The sequence below is a fragment of the Panthera onca genome, chromosome X, assembly GCF_046562875.1.
Source record: "Panthera onca isolate mPanOnc1 chromosome X, mPanOnc1 haplotype 2, whole genome shotgun sequence".
Taxonomy (NCBI): Eukaryota; Metazoa; Chordata; class Mammalia; order Carnivora; family Felidae; genus Panthera; species Panthera onca.
This window is the reverse complement of record NC_138357.1, coordinates 102788299-102802409: the sequence shown is the minus strand read 5'-3', so window position 1 is coordinate 102802409 and position 14111 is coordinate 102788299. Positions and strand designations below refer to the sequence as shown.

At 41.7% G+C, this 14111-nt stretch overlaps 1 protein-coding gene across 13 annotated transcripts in view; it reads right to left on the bottom strand.

Moving 5' to 3' along the window:
• The window catches only part of DMD (dystrophin), a 2113538-nt gene that overhangs the window by 323596 nt on the left and 1775831 nt on the right, over positions 1–14111 (bottom strand). For all 13 annotated transcript variants that reach the window (XM_081792827.1, XM_081792829.1, XM_081792824.1 and 10 more), the window contains 2 exons: positions 12919–13039; positions 12032–12300 (listed from right to left, as the gene is read on the bottom strand). In XM_081792827.1, the coding sequence (XP_081648953.1) occupies positions 12032–12300; positions 12919–13039 (390 nt within the window). The remainder of the gene's footprint in view (positions 1–12031; positions 12301–12918; positions 13040–14111) is intronic.

The following is a 14111-nucleotide window of genomic DNA, read 5'->3' as shown; positions in this document are numbered from 1 at the left end:
CACCCACCCCAAGGACTTTCACTTTCAAGATATTCCTCTGATTTTTCTGATCACACCTTAGAGTAAGATCTAAATTCATATCCTGTGCTGTTCTGTTATGACAACTGCTATCATGATAATGTCCACTTAAGTGCATGTGGATGATGAATAAATTACCTCTTATACAAATGTGTCTGAATGTCAAGCTGTCTGATGAACGCGCTTAAATGTTATTTCAAAAAAAGTCAAAGTCATTGGCCAAACCTAGCTTTAAAAAAAGTGATCAGTATTCAGGTAACAGAGACATCACACTTTAATAGTAATAGATTTTTTTTTTTTCAAAAAAGGAGTATGACTTAGCATCCTCAAAAATCTGGGTGAGTGATGTTGTATCGATTATTTAAAGGAGAGTCCTATTTCAGTTGAAAAAAGGGTTTAAAATCTGAAAAAAAAATCTTTTCACTAAGCGCTCAACATTTTTTTTGGAAAGTCAAAGTGGGTCAGATTTCATTAAGACCCATCTTGCATCTGACGCTCAACCCCAACCCCCAGGCAATTTTAACACTGAGACAATCTTGAAAATGTCTTTTTTTCAACCTGTATGACAAAATGGCAGGGCGGTTCCAAAGGTAATATTTTATTCCCTGGGTGAGCCAAGAGATCAATAGAACTTACGCTCGCTTGTTTACCTTACATTTCTTTTAACTTTATGCTTTATCGGATGCACAAAAGTCACTATTATATTGGATAACTCTTCTCACGATTCTAGTACGCGGCCTGTGTGGGTGGGGAACAATGAACCATTCTCTGGCGTTAGCCCTGTCCCTGCTAGAAGTATGTTGAGGCCGACAGCCAACTGAATAGGTGGAATGCTGATGCACTGGCCTACTTGTGCTTGGGACAGACAAAAGCCTTAAACCACGGGGCAGTTCAACGAGAATGACTTCATAAGACCTGATAGGATGTAAGTTCACAACAATGTACAGATTCCAAACTGGGTTAAAATGTTTTCAGGTAGGAAGAGAAGTAAATCAGCTGAAACTCAGTTGTGGTCTGTCACCTGTTCTCAAAAACCAACCAATATATACTGCTTCCTTTCCTCCTTCGCTTTAGTTTCTACTTAGATAATTGCTATACTTTGGCATATATGGCTGATAAATCGACTTTATTCTCCTCGCTAACTTGTTTAATGCCATGTGAAGATCATAATAATAGGGTTTGAATATTTGATAGGAAAAAGTTCTAAATGAGCCCACTGAGTCCATAAGAATGTGGAATCCCAGGGAACAAGGCTTCTAAAAGCATGCGTGCTTTGAAACAGAACCAGCAGGCTCTTAGCTGCATGAGGGAAAAACATTCACCATAAAAATCAATTCTTTAAAAGGAAATAGAAATCTATCTTAGTGTTAGATTTTCCAGCCTCACTCTGGCTAAGAGAATTTGACATTTTAGGACTGAACACACTGTAGAAACCTAATAAATATTGAAGTTTATAAACAAAAACATAACAATGATATGTGGACCAATTTTTAAAAATATTGAAAATCAATGTGCCCTTACTCTGCCTAATTCGGTTAACTCAATTATTTAATGTATACTTGATTTGAGTGGGTTTATACACAGTTATTTCAATTTTACATTGAACATTAATCAAATTACTTTTCATGTAACCCCCTCCCCCACCCCCGGCCAGGAATCCAGAATAAAGGGGAAAGTTTGTTTGGAATGTTTCTTGGTTAACACTAAAGCATACTTAAACACATTTGTTTCTATTATATTTACTCCATGATTGTCCTTACATATACCACTCATCCCATACCACAACACTGAATTTTTTCATAGGCATTTAATAGACTGATTTTGCACTGACTTCGAGGAAAAAAAATCCCCCTTCCCCAGTCACTGCAATTCAGACCTACTTCCTACTTCCTCCCGACGTCGCCTCACATCTGTTTCCATCTCTCCACACGTACGCTCTCCCCCCCTGAACGCAGATCCTCAGTGGGGTGACAAGCTATAAAATGCAGGAACTCCTGGATAAGCTACCCAGTATTCATATCCACCAAGGAGGTTTTAACTTTAAAAAAAGCTGAATAGTCTCGGGGCACCTGGGTGGCTCAGTCGGTTGAGCGCCCAACTCTTGATTTCAGCTCAGGTCATGATCTCAGCGTCATGGGATCAAGTCCCATGTCAGGCTCTGAGCTGAGCGTGGAGCCTGCTTGGGATTCTCTCTCTCTCTCTCTCTCTCTCTCTCCCTCTCTCTCTCTCTCTCAAAAGAAAATTAAAAAAAGTGGAAGAGTCTCAAAGATTCTGAATGTCTTCGATTCCAGAAACTCTATGAAGTACTTGCTTATAAACAGTGTGCTCAGCAGGAAATTCTGAGGAGAAGTTTGAGATTTAATTGTTGTTATTAAGAAAATTTAATTGTTATTTGTAAACGTGATAGCGTGTAGACGAGGCGAACGATTATGTGACTAAACACCTCAATTTTTAAGTAGCAATAGTGAGAAGGCAGGTGAAGCTTAAAGTCATCTGAAGCAACCCCTAAACTATGGGAGGACCAGTAAAATAGTAAGAGGAAAACTGGACTAAGTAACTGTGAATGGCTTCCACAAGAGAGACTCAGGGAGAGTGCATCATCTTCCATTTCCAGGTTTCGGAGGAAAACTATGCTCCCTACCGAAGCTATCGGTCACTCACACAGAAGGCCATGGGCTGGCATTCACTTTTATTTTTTTAATTTTTATTTATTTTATTTAATTTTACTTATTTACTTACTTATTTATTTTTTGGCTTGCGTTCACTTTTCGATGAGATGCTGTGGATGTTGATAAATATAAGTGAAGCAATAAATGATATATTTATGGGAGAATTACTGACAGATCGATGAATTATTAGCAATAAACAATTGCTATAAACAATTGCAATAAACAATTGCAAATACGTATTTCTATACATAAACTGCAGCTGCACAATGGAATGGTGGTTCTCCAAGGGTCCCTGCACCAACAGCATCGAGGGCAGTGGTTAGAAACGTAGATTCTCAGCCCTGCTCCAGCCGGTCTGGATCAGAAGCTCTGGGCGAGGTGTTCACCAACCTGGGCTTCCACAAGCCCTCTGGGTGATCCCGAGGCACACTAAGGTGAGAACCACTGCCACGGAAAATTCCTGACGTTCTCAATGACTATGTCTGGATAGCTTGAATCCCCAAATTTGCAAATATCTGATCAATTCAGACACCTGTAAGCTGTATAACTATGAAGCCCAAGTCTCTTATAAAGCCATTTCCTTACTAATGAGCATCACTTTCTCAGACCCTTTCATTAGCTCTACCTGTTCACGGTCCATCCCAAAAAGTACATAGGGGGTGGGTCAGAGCGAGGGTGAATTTTCCAGCAAGAAACAAAATCTTCTCCACTTCTAAAGAATGACTGCACGTGCAAGAACAAAACAACATTAAAACGGCCATGTTGAGATATGGCAGCTGAGTGGATTACTAGGTTCGCTTGCCGGTTGCAGGAGACTCTTTTCCTGGCCTGGGCATCTATCCCCCAGCTGCTGTGACTGTTGGCTACTGATGTCTCATGGCTGCCTCTCATCTTCGGGAAGGTGACCTCTGCTGATGGGAGGCCCCTAGTCCAGGAGTTAACAGGTACTCCTGGCCCGGGAGGTAACTGATATCTCCGGGGGTGAGCCACAGCCAGGGGTGTGATGGAGCAGAGCCCAAGAGCCCACTGTGTGCTTCTCTTCCCAATTCTGCATTCCGCGAGATCATGTTGGTAGCCCGAGTCTTCCCGGGGTGGGAGTATCTACACAGCCAGAATTGGACAAGGCCACAAATCGGTGTTCACTCCGCCCCAGAGCTAACTAATCCACATTTATTGGCATGTTACTGGTCACACCCAGCCATTATCTGGGGCATGAATGGACAACTCTGTTGTACGGTATATACTCCAGAGTCCTCTGTGTAGGGAAGAGGACACACGGCTAGATTTGCCTGCGATGGTATACTGGCTTGGCCCTTCTTCTCCCTTCTTATGCTTCCCTGACTCCCATACAGGCTTCTCCTGAAAGCAGACTGTCGATAAATCAACGTGCACCCAGACCCCTGCTCTCAGGGTCTGTTTCCGGGGAACGTGACCTCTAACACAAGTTAAGTCATTAGTTAATTGACTGCTGCACAGAAACCTCGAAGAGTACGTGTTCAAAATTACAAAGACCAAAGACCTCTAAGTCATGGACCCTGTGGGTCACAGTGATCAGATAAAACTGCAACAGATAAATCTGAAATGGCAGGGATCTACTCTGTGTGTATGTGTACAGAAGAGAAAGAAGCTTATGGAAAAAGAGGAAGCCTGCACAAATCGGGCAGGTTTTCATATCGTGCTTCTCAAAGTACACTTTCGTGCCCATGGGTAAATGTACTGGGAGATTTCACTTAAGGTTTAGGAGAAAAACACTCTCGTATTAAAACACAACAAATGCAGGGGCGACTGGGTGGCTCAGTCAGTTGAGCGTCCGACTTCGGCTCAGGTCATGATCTCGCGGTCTGTGAGTTCGAGGCCCGCGTCGGGCTCTGTGCTGACAGCTCAGAGCCTGGAGCCTGCTTCCGATTCTGTGTCTCCCTCTCTGCCCCTCCCCTGCCCAGGCTCTGTCTCTGTCTCTCTCTGTCCAAAATAAATAAATATTAAAAAAAAATTTTAAACCTAACAAATGCATTGTGGAGAAGATCACGGAATCGACAGATGTAAACAATAAAATAAGAAACATCCAAGATATTTCATGCTTGTGGTAAAAGGAGGTTAAGCATGTGGGAGGGGAAGAGAGCAAGCTTCAACTCCTTGGCTATTAAGAGAAGCGATGTGGAAGGGTTTGAGAAGCACTGTGTAAAATATCACCGAAAAATGTTATTTTGGTCTAAAAAAAATCATACCAGGAAAAAATTTCCTCTTCCCATCATGAAAAAGTCAACCCTCTAAAAAGGAGAGGGTCACATTAGTATCGTGAGCACATCTGCTCCCATGATACGCAGACAACTGGTTTACCAAGAACAGTTTTTCAATGCCATTGTGTAACTTAACGTAATGTTGTGTAAGGCCTAATATTGGTGCCAGTGTTAACCGTGGAGTTCTGAAACTTGTAATTGCTGAGCGTCACAGGAACACAGCAGGGGCCCACTCCTTGGGTGATTTGTTCTTAAGCCATTCCTTGTTGTGCTTATGGTAGGAGAGTAACACAGTTGTGAACCCGAAACCTGTGACGACGTCGGTAAATTCCAAAGGAGAACAGAAATACACATTGGCTGCGTGCTCCCATTTTCTAAGGAAATATGGAATTTCAGTTACGTAACACGCACATTTCCCAACTGTTTCCAGTTAATGGGGCACCTGCACACATATGCACAAGCTGGTACAAATTCTTGCTCCCCCAGCTTGGAGCTATGTAACAATCTGTTGAGCAAGACTAAGCTGCCATGAATAGGATTCCTAATACAATTTGATTCATGAAATAAATTAAATATTCACACTCCATAATGAGATCAGACTTCTCTGGGTATACGTTTTGACCATGTCAGGAATGAGTGAATGACTGAGTTTTTAGATCCATCGATGCTGACAGTATATTACTTAAGCTTTTATTTGGAAGAGTCTTTGTATTATCTAAGACTCTTGGGGAATAGTATTTATAATTACTACCAGCCACCACAATCCTCAGTGAACAGGACTGGCATAGTAAAGGATCAGGCTTTGATATGGTTGTTTTCGTATAGTAGGAAGGATGACATTCTTTGGAGACATTGTTATTATCTAATTAAGTATTTCCTTAGCAGAATAATGTCAGATGAACCCGGTGGCTGAACATTCTGATTATCCATGTTGTCCTAAATGTCCCATGACCAGAAGAGGAGCTGTATGGCTCTGATGTAACGCCATGACAATGGTAACCGATTCTAGCTCCTTCTTTTGTCACGGCCCATCAAAGGCATACAAAGAAGTCCCAATTAAAATAAGTTCAATAATAAAAAGAGCGTGTTCCTTTCCCAACTGTTCTAAAGCCTTTCCCTGTCTCGAAGCAAAGTTCACTCAGTAATTATCTTATTTATGAAAGTAAAAGCAGAAGGATGTTCCTCTTATTACATAAAGGCCTTTATGCTTTGAACGTAGACGGCATCTCGAAAGAGTCAAAAAGAAAGCGTGTTGAATGTCATCAACTCGTTTCCTCCCACTCACTGTTTTAAACCGTTTGGTCAGTTCCAGCGTATTCTACACTCACATAAGTTGTTTATGAAGAGCCAAATTAATAGTCTTTGCAATTGTTTTCCTTGGAATCTAGAGAGCTGACAAATGAATTAGAAGAAAATGGCAATTCTACATGAATTAGCTTTTAAAGCTCCCTAAGAGGCTGATGCAGAACTTAATAAGAGACTTATTAGGAGAAGTAGGACAACTTAATTCAGATTGATTATAGACTTGGGTGAAGACAGCTGGGGTTCAAATGAAACCGAAAAAGAACTTATATGCACTTCAAAGTATGCTAAGCAGATGTCTGAAACAATTACTCTGCACTGGCTTTTCAGAAGTTTCAAAGGCAGGATGGGAATAGCATGGTAAACGAAGGTTCTATTTGCCTAAGTCGAGGTAGAGGCTTTTAAAACACACACAGCGCTCACTAAAATCAGACGCCTTGGGTAAGAAACGTGATTCGACATCGCTGTCCTAAGTAATTTGCTCTTAGCTTTATAAACAAAGCAAGAAATGAGAGCAAATCCATGAGAACTAAGTAATGAGCTGTCCCGGAACGCTAACTTACAATTTATCGTACACTGAACAAATAATTTGGTCAGGATTTTTAAGATGACTCATTCCTACTTTAGTTCCTAAGCTCTCTTGAAGCCAACAATGGCCGTTCTATTTCAAAAAAATAAACACTGTACTTTTACAGTATGTAAGTGAGACTTTACTGGAATATGCCTTCTTCCGGAAGTATTCCAAGATATTAGAGGGCAAGTGATAGGCTTTTAAACATCACAAATGCATGCTTTACACATGAGATAAAACCCAAGTTGCTTCGTGTGACAGGTGCTAGTTCCATAGTCAACCCAGATTTATAAAGGATTGCATCTTTCTTGCTTGTATATTCTTCTGAAAGGCTTACTTGACACAGCACGTGTATAAAAATAACAACAAAAGCCTCCACAGAGCAGTTCATTTGCTGTTTACAACCATTAACAGAACATTAGTAAACTTTCCTTTTCCTACTACAGGCAGTGCACCTCATTCAATATGGAGACATCATTTGTTTATGCAGAGTTCATTCTCGGGGCTGCCCTGTTGGTGATGGTTCTGTCTAACCTTGCCTACCTCCCACCGAATGGATGACAAGCTTTCCATCTGACTGGGTCATTAGCTTCCTCTATAAAACTCACATACAAGAAAGGACTCAAAGCTGGCTCGTATAAAAGACAATAAAACAAAATGAATAAAACAATAATAAAACATTAGAAACCAGAGTTAAGATGAGAAAACACTAAGGGAAGAGAGGGTCGCGTGAACACGGCTGAGAGCTTCCGCTTTTCTCCGTGTCAAATTCTGAGCTAGCATTCCTTTCGCAGATTTCTCAGATCAACCAAACCACAGAGACTCAGGAGGGTAGGCCCGCAGCGATGTGTGTGCCAGTTACCTTCTTAAATTTGTAGATGCGCATGTCGAGCAGAAAGAAGCCAGAAGGGCATGATGGCTTCGTGAGAGTCCCTGGTCTACTATCCATATTATTACCTTGTTCTCAATTCTAATTCCAGAAAGCTCTAATCAAAACGTGTCACCGTAAGAACTTCAAGGAAAAACTCAGCGAACCCCTGTCCTTGACCTTTCACAGGAAGAGATGTAAGTTAAAACTCAGATAAAAAACTATACACTAAGTACCTATGTGGAGGTGATGCATTTGTAATAATCCCAAATGGCAGGCTGGGGGAGTTTAATGATGGTTATGGTGTGAAAACCTGTGCTTTGAGGCAACGGGCAAACTAGGGACAATGAAATGTTCCTGGCTCCAGAATGATGTACCGCTCGGTACAAAGACACCATGGTCGATGAGAACAAAAAGAAAACTTGGAAAACCAACGACTCCCAAAGATTTTCACACAGGAATTGTTCTCAAGAACAAAAACGTCATACGTAGACTTGAGCTTCAAAGTCATTCCACTTTATGAAAACCTGCATATGTTCCATTCACGGATCTAAGCAGAGCACCTAGTGATTCAAGGAGTTATTCTTACTCTCCATTGCGATAAGGAAAGCAAGAATATTTGTAGAGACACAGAAACGCTGGTGTTATTTCCAGTTAAGTGGGGAATCGTGTTTGTGTCCTTAAAATATTTGCTAAGCACTATAAATCATGAATTTTAAAAATAAAGAGGCCTTTACATTTTGGGTTTTATTCTGGGGATTATTCCTAAGGAAGCTGCACGCGGAAGGCCGAGATTTTCTTTGGGGGCCTGACAGTCAATATTGACATTGTGTTCCTTCTTCTTGATTTACCGCACGCACGCTGTCCCGGAGATGATTAGCCAGCAACAATGCAACCTCCAGAGCGTCCCAGGATTTTGAGGTTGCTGCTGTTCTATCCACGCTCCAAATCCCAAAGCCACATTGGCCAATGAAATGATTTAATGCTAAATCCCACAGAAATACACATGGCAGAGTTACGTGTGCAACAACTTTAACAAATAAGATCAGAATGGAGGTGGGTATTACAATAGAGTCACTAGGGGTGATGAAAACGAGCTGAAGTGGGTAAAGAAAATGTTCTCTGGCTACATGCCTGGCTATCGCTTTGGAGTCCCCTACAGCGTGGAGTCTCCGAGGGCTTAAATTGCTGAGTAGAAAAATGGGAACAGTGGTTTTAAGGACTCTTCTACTTCTTTTCAAAGTAAGTTTTAGTTAATAAAATTCACTCCTTATAAACTACCACCACCAAAGCCTCAGAGTTTCAAACCCAGTGTTGTTGAGAAGCCACAGAGAAAACCGATTTCTTTGAAGTGTTGGCATATTCACGCTCTTTCAGAAAGGGCTATTTAGCGCATGGGTGTTTTGCTGTTATCGGGATCAGAATGAGAGTCTTCCTGGTTAGGGTGTGGGAAATGAACTGGGGCCGAGGATCGAGCACAGGTAGGAGAAGGGAAGTGAAAGGAAAAATGCAAACAGGCTTCAGTGAGGATCGGCTGATTGTGAGCTGTTCTACTTTTAGTGATATTTCACTATGGAATCCTGTTGAGTGCATTCTCCATCCATACTCCGTACCCTACAAAGGCTCCTGTGCGGCACATATGGCTACAAGTGAATCCCTTATAGACTCGGCCACTTAATTAATAAACGAATGTGGTTCCTCTGGGACATTCTCCTAAACGTCTTTGTCATTTTGGGGGCTGATTTCTTTTTAAACGTCGTGCCTGTACGTTTTAATAAAAGTACTAGTTTTAAGGCTGAACAAATACAAGGTAATACGTCTCAACACTTTATTTTAATTTTCCAGTAGCCGTCGATGTTAACCATTGCTTTAATTATTAGACATGGAGTCAAAGAATGTTAGGGGGGAAGAGATTTTCCAAGTTATAGAGCCCTCCTTTTTAATCTTCTCTTAAATCTGCACCCACTGTTTTCGTGCAGAGCTATTCCATTCAACATTAGACTGTCGGCTTCACCAGGGCAAAGACCTACGATAACTACATATTGCAGAATGGCTCATAACCAAGAGTGGGGCAAAGAAATAAAGAAGCAGAAGTAAATTCCTTTATATGTTGCTGACCCTTGCTCTTAGGAAGCTCATTGCCTGTGGGAAATTTGAGTGTGACAATCGAAGCACGTGTGGTGATCTAAGAAGGCAGTGAACTGAGGGCCATTTCTTCCGCTCGGTAGGAGCTGGGGGTGGGAGACACTCCGGACAAACTACAAAGACAGACGCCATTTGAGCTGGGCATTGAGGGCTCAATAGAAGATCACCAGGCACATAAGGTGGAGGTAATCGAGGCCAAGAGAAGAACATCTGCAAAGGCAGAGAGTGGTGAAGAAAGGTGGCATATTTGGGTAAAGGGGTGGTATGGTCAGAGTGAATGGAATGGCCAGGATGATGGGAGTCACAGTTGGGAATCTAAACCAGGGCTAGGAAGAAAAGGGCCGCCTGCCCTCTTCATTCATTGGGCTTCATTGTCAGGCAGGCAGGAGTTGGGACTGGAATCATAAGAGGGTGGATAAGGTAGAAATATCAGGAAAGAAACCGTTCATTCATTCACTCGTTCACCAAATATTTAAAATTCTTTATCACTCGTCGTGAGAAGCCCCGGGTGTTACACACAAGTGCTGAATGACTGTTCTGTACGCCAGAAACTATTATTACACTGCGTGTTAACTAAGCGGAAGTTAAATATGAACTTAAAAAAAGGGAAACGCAGTGTTCATGATACGTCAGGTACAGCGAATGGGATCCATAGATGTACAATACAATCATCTGAGTAACACACACTAGGGGCCAGAACAGGACACTGGTTGAAAAGAGGAGAGAAAACAGAAAAGAGACATTCTGAGGTAGAATGAGCCGTCATGCGCAATCAGTCAAAACGGAGAAGGACTTAAGGAAGAAACTCAAGTCTCAAGCCTGAGCAACTTGTTGGGTTAAGATCCATTCAGTGAAATAGGAAACACCGAGGAAAAGGCAGGTAAGAGGGGACCGCAGCAGGGGAATGGTCAAACACGAGACTGAACGAACTTGATTTCAGAACGGTTGCATTTTGATTCTAACGACATGTGGGTGAGGAGATCAGACAAGAGACCCAGACCGGAAATCTACATTTGTCGCTGTCATGCCACTTCGAATCGGGAGTATTTATACAATACAAAGGGAACGGAGCTAAGGTTAGAAACTTGGGCACACGAACATCTGAAGAGTGGGCAGGGTTTCAGAACTGAGGGAAATAAAGGAAGAAGAAGAACGTATGAAACAATGTCATGAAAGCCAAAGGAGACGACACCTGCCGAGATGAGTCTGCTGGTGACCATGCCAAGTGCAGGTGAGAATTTCACTTCTTTTGAATTCGAACCTGGGAGGACTTTTGTTGGGTTTGACACTGGATGAGTAAATGAAATGTTTCAAGTTGGTTATGTTTTCAAGTTGGTTTTCATAACGATTTTCCTAAATATGTATCTTCTTTTCAATAAATATATTTATCATCTTGGTACCACAAGAGAATTTAACTTCGGCCTCATGGGCAGTATTCCAAATATATAATGATATTGCCCAATATCCGCGGTGGACTAATGTATAACGTATTATATACATTGCCTTCTAAGGGAAGGACAGCAGTAACAGCCTCAATGCACAGTACCGAAACTCACCCAAGTCATGTAATTTTGTTAGCAAAAAGGCCAAAGCCTAGACTCCCGGCTCTTGATGAAGTGTTCTATTTGTCCCTACTCTGATACTAAGTATCACAAAGAACACACACGCGTGCGCGCACATGCACGCAACTCAGGTCATTTTCGTACAAGTGCTTAAATTCATTCCCTAATAGCAAAATAAAGGGGATTGTTTCACCCTGTAACTTTTAAATATTTCAGTCCACGTTATTAGAGACAGAGATGATCAGATCACCAATTCCTCCTAGAGAAAATACCACATGCAAGATGATTTCGAATTTGTGAAAGATCAACGGATTTCTAATGCATGAGGGCCCTATTTTAAACTTAGGGAGAAGAGGGTGCCCGGGTGGCTCAGTCGGTTGAACGTCCGACTTCGGCTCAGGTCATGATCTCACAGTTCGTGAGTTCAAGCCCCGCGCCGGGCTCTGTGCTGACAGCTCGGCGCCTGGAGCCTGCTCCGGATTCTGTGTGTGTCTCCCTCTCTGCCCCTACCCTGCTCGCATTCTGTCTCTGTCTCTCTCAAAAATAAACATGAAAACATTTTTTTCTTAAACTTTGGGAGAAGAAAGCACCACACCCAAGTTCAGATTGGAACCTTTCAAGTCTCTCAAAGGGCCCTGAAGCAAAGGAATAGAAGGTACCTTGACTTTTTCGAGGTGATCTTGGAGAGAGTCAATGAGGAGGTCACCCACAGGCTGCCAGGAGCCCTTGATCACCTCAGCCTGACGCAGCTTGAGGTCAAGCTCATCGGTTGCTTCCTGAAGTTCCTGGAGTCTTTCGAGGGCCTCGTCTATTTTTCTCTGCCAGTCTGCAGAGTGCAGGTTCAGTTTTTCCCACTCGGTGTTGACCTCCTCAGCCTGCTTTCGCAGGAGCCGTGTAACATTCTGGGCTCTCTCCTCAGGAGGCAGCTCTAAATTGGTAACATGACAAGGTTTTAGGCCACAGTCCTTTTTTTTTTTTTTTTTTAAAACATTGTTGAAAAGGTCATACCGGAAGAAAGAAAGTACAGTGCAACAAGAGGGCAACCCATTGATTAATGGTTCTTTCGCACCTAGGCATAAATTCCGACAATGTCTGCGCATCTCAGGTCTGTCCTCCTCTGTTCTACCTTCTATCATTCAGATCATCCAAGATCCATTCAAGCCATTGAACAGAAACATGTTAGAATGCGCACCCCAAGCTCTAATTTACTTCAGCCAGGCTCTTAAAAGGAAAATTAGGTTGTAGTCTTTATAACGACAGGATCCCTTCTCGCAGCAAATCTCTTTTGTTTCTTATTTTCTAAGTGTTTCGATAACTGATCACTAACGAGTCTCTCTTAATGTTTATTTATGAATGTGCAACCAGATTTATGCATGGTGGTTTAGGGTTCCTTTTTCTTTCCCAACATCTATGTTTAATTTGAATCGATTCTATTTAACTTAGAAAATATGAGCGCCATCCAGACCCTGGCAGCAAGAATGGATGGGTCGCTCTGTCACCACTGATCCTTCTATCAATATGTTATTACAGTTCCACATTCAATTACCTCTGGGCTCCTGGTAGAGTTTCTCTAGTCCTTCTAAAGGCTGCTCTGTCAGAAATATTCGTACAGTCTCAAGAGTACTCATGATTACAGGTTCTTTCGTTTTCAATTCTCTCTTGAAGGCCTGTGAAATGAGATGAAAAGAAATGCTTATTTGGCTTGTGGCATTCTTCTCAAAATTAATCCTGGTTGTTCAGAACTTGGTTATGAAATTCCCAGGTCAATTTCTATCTCCTTTATTTATAAACCGATTGTCACAAAATGATAAATGAGCCCGTATGGATCTTTCTGTTAATCAGGAAACCACTGTGTATATAAAACTATTCTGGAGAGCATGGGGGAACTTTCAAGATACGTTGATGCTTTTTCATTAAGATAAGAGTGATTTACTTGTACAACCTGAGCGCCAAACTTGAAATCTGAAGGCAAAGTTGAACGATACATATTACAAGATGCTCACGGGGATAATGAAGACTTCTGTATACCCGAAAGAATGGTTATTCTAGAGCATAGTAGGGGGCCTGAAGGGCTATTTGGAAGAACCTAGGTTGTACTGAAATACACAACCAATTCAATCCATAACCGTCAGTTAATTCTGTCAAAATGTCTGACAACTTATAAAGTGAAGTATTCACAGTAAAAACTCAGTCCTTTTGAAAAATACCCATTATCTAATGTGACTTCTTTGAGAATGGTAGAAATGCTTTGAGGTATACTGGACTTAGGAATTGAGGGAATAAGTTTCTATGAAAGAATAGGCCTAGAATAGGTCTCTTGGGATCATCTACGCTAGTTATCAATTTTAAACCCTAATCTGTAAGCTTCTTTGATACAGAGGATTAAAAGGAAAGCAAAATGCATAGTTTCTGTCTTCAGGAAGCTTCCGGATGAAAAGAGGGAGAACACCAACACACTAGAAACAGAGCAAAAACAATAAACTTCATACGCAATTGAGTGCCAACAGTGGTGAGACAGCGTATGAGGCTAGAATAAATTGACAGATACTTGGAAACCATCGAAGATAGCTACGGACCAGATTCTACCACCTTAGAAGTGAAGATGTTAATGAAAGTATTAAGTACCACATAAATGTTAATAGATCAGTGTAAACAGTAATAATAATTGCCCCGACATAGAGCTTATTTATTCAAATCCCTTCTCAATTCTGCCCTAGTTTTAGCAATGTTACCTATTGA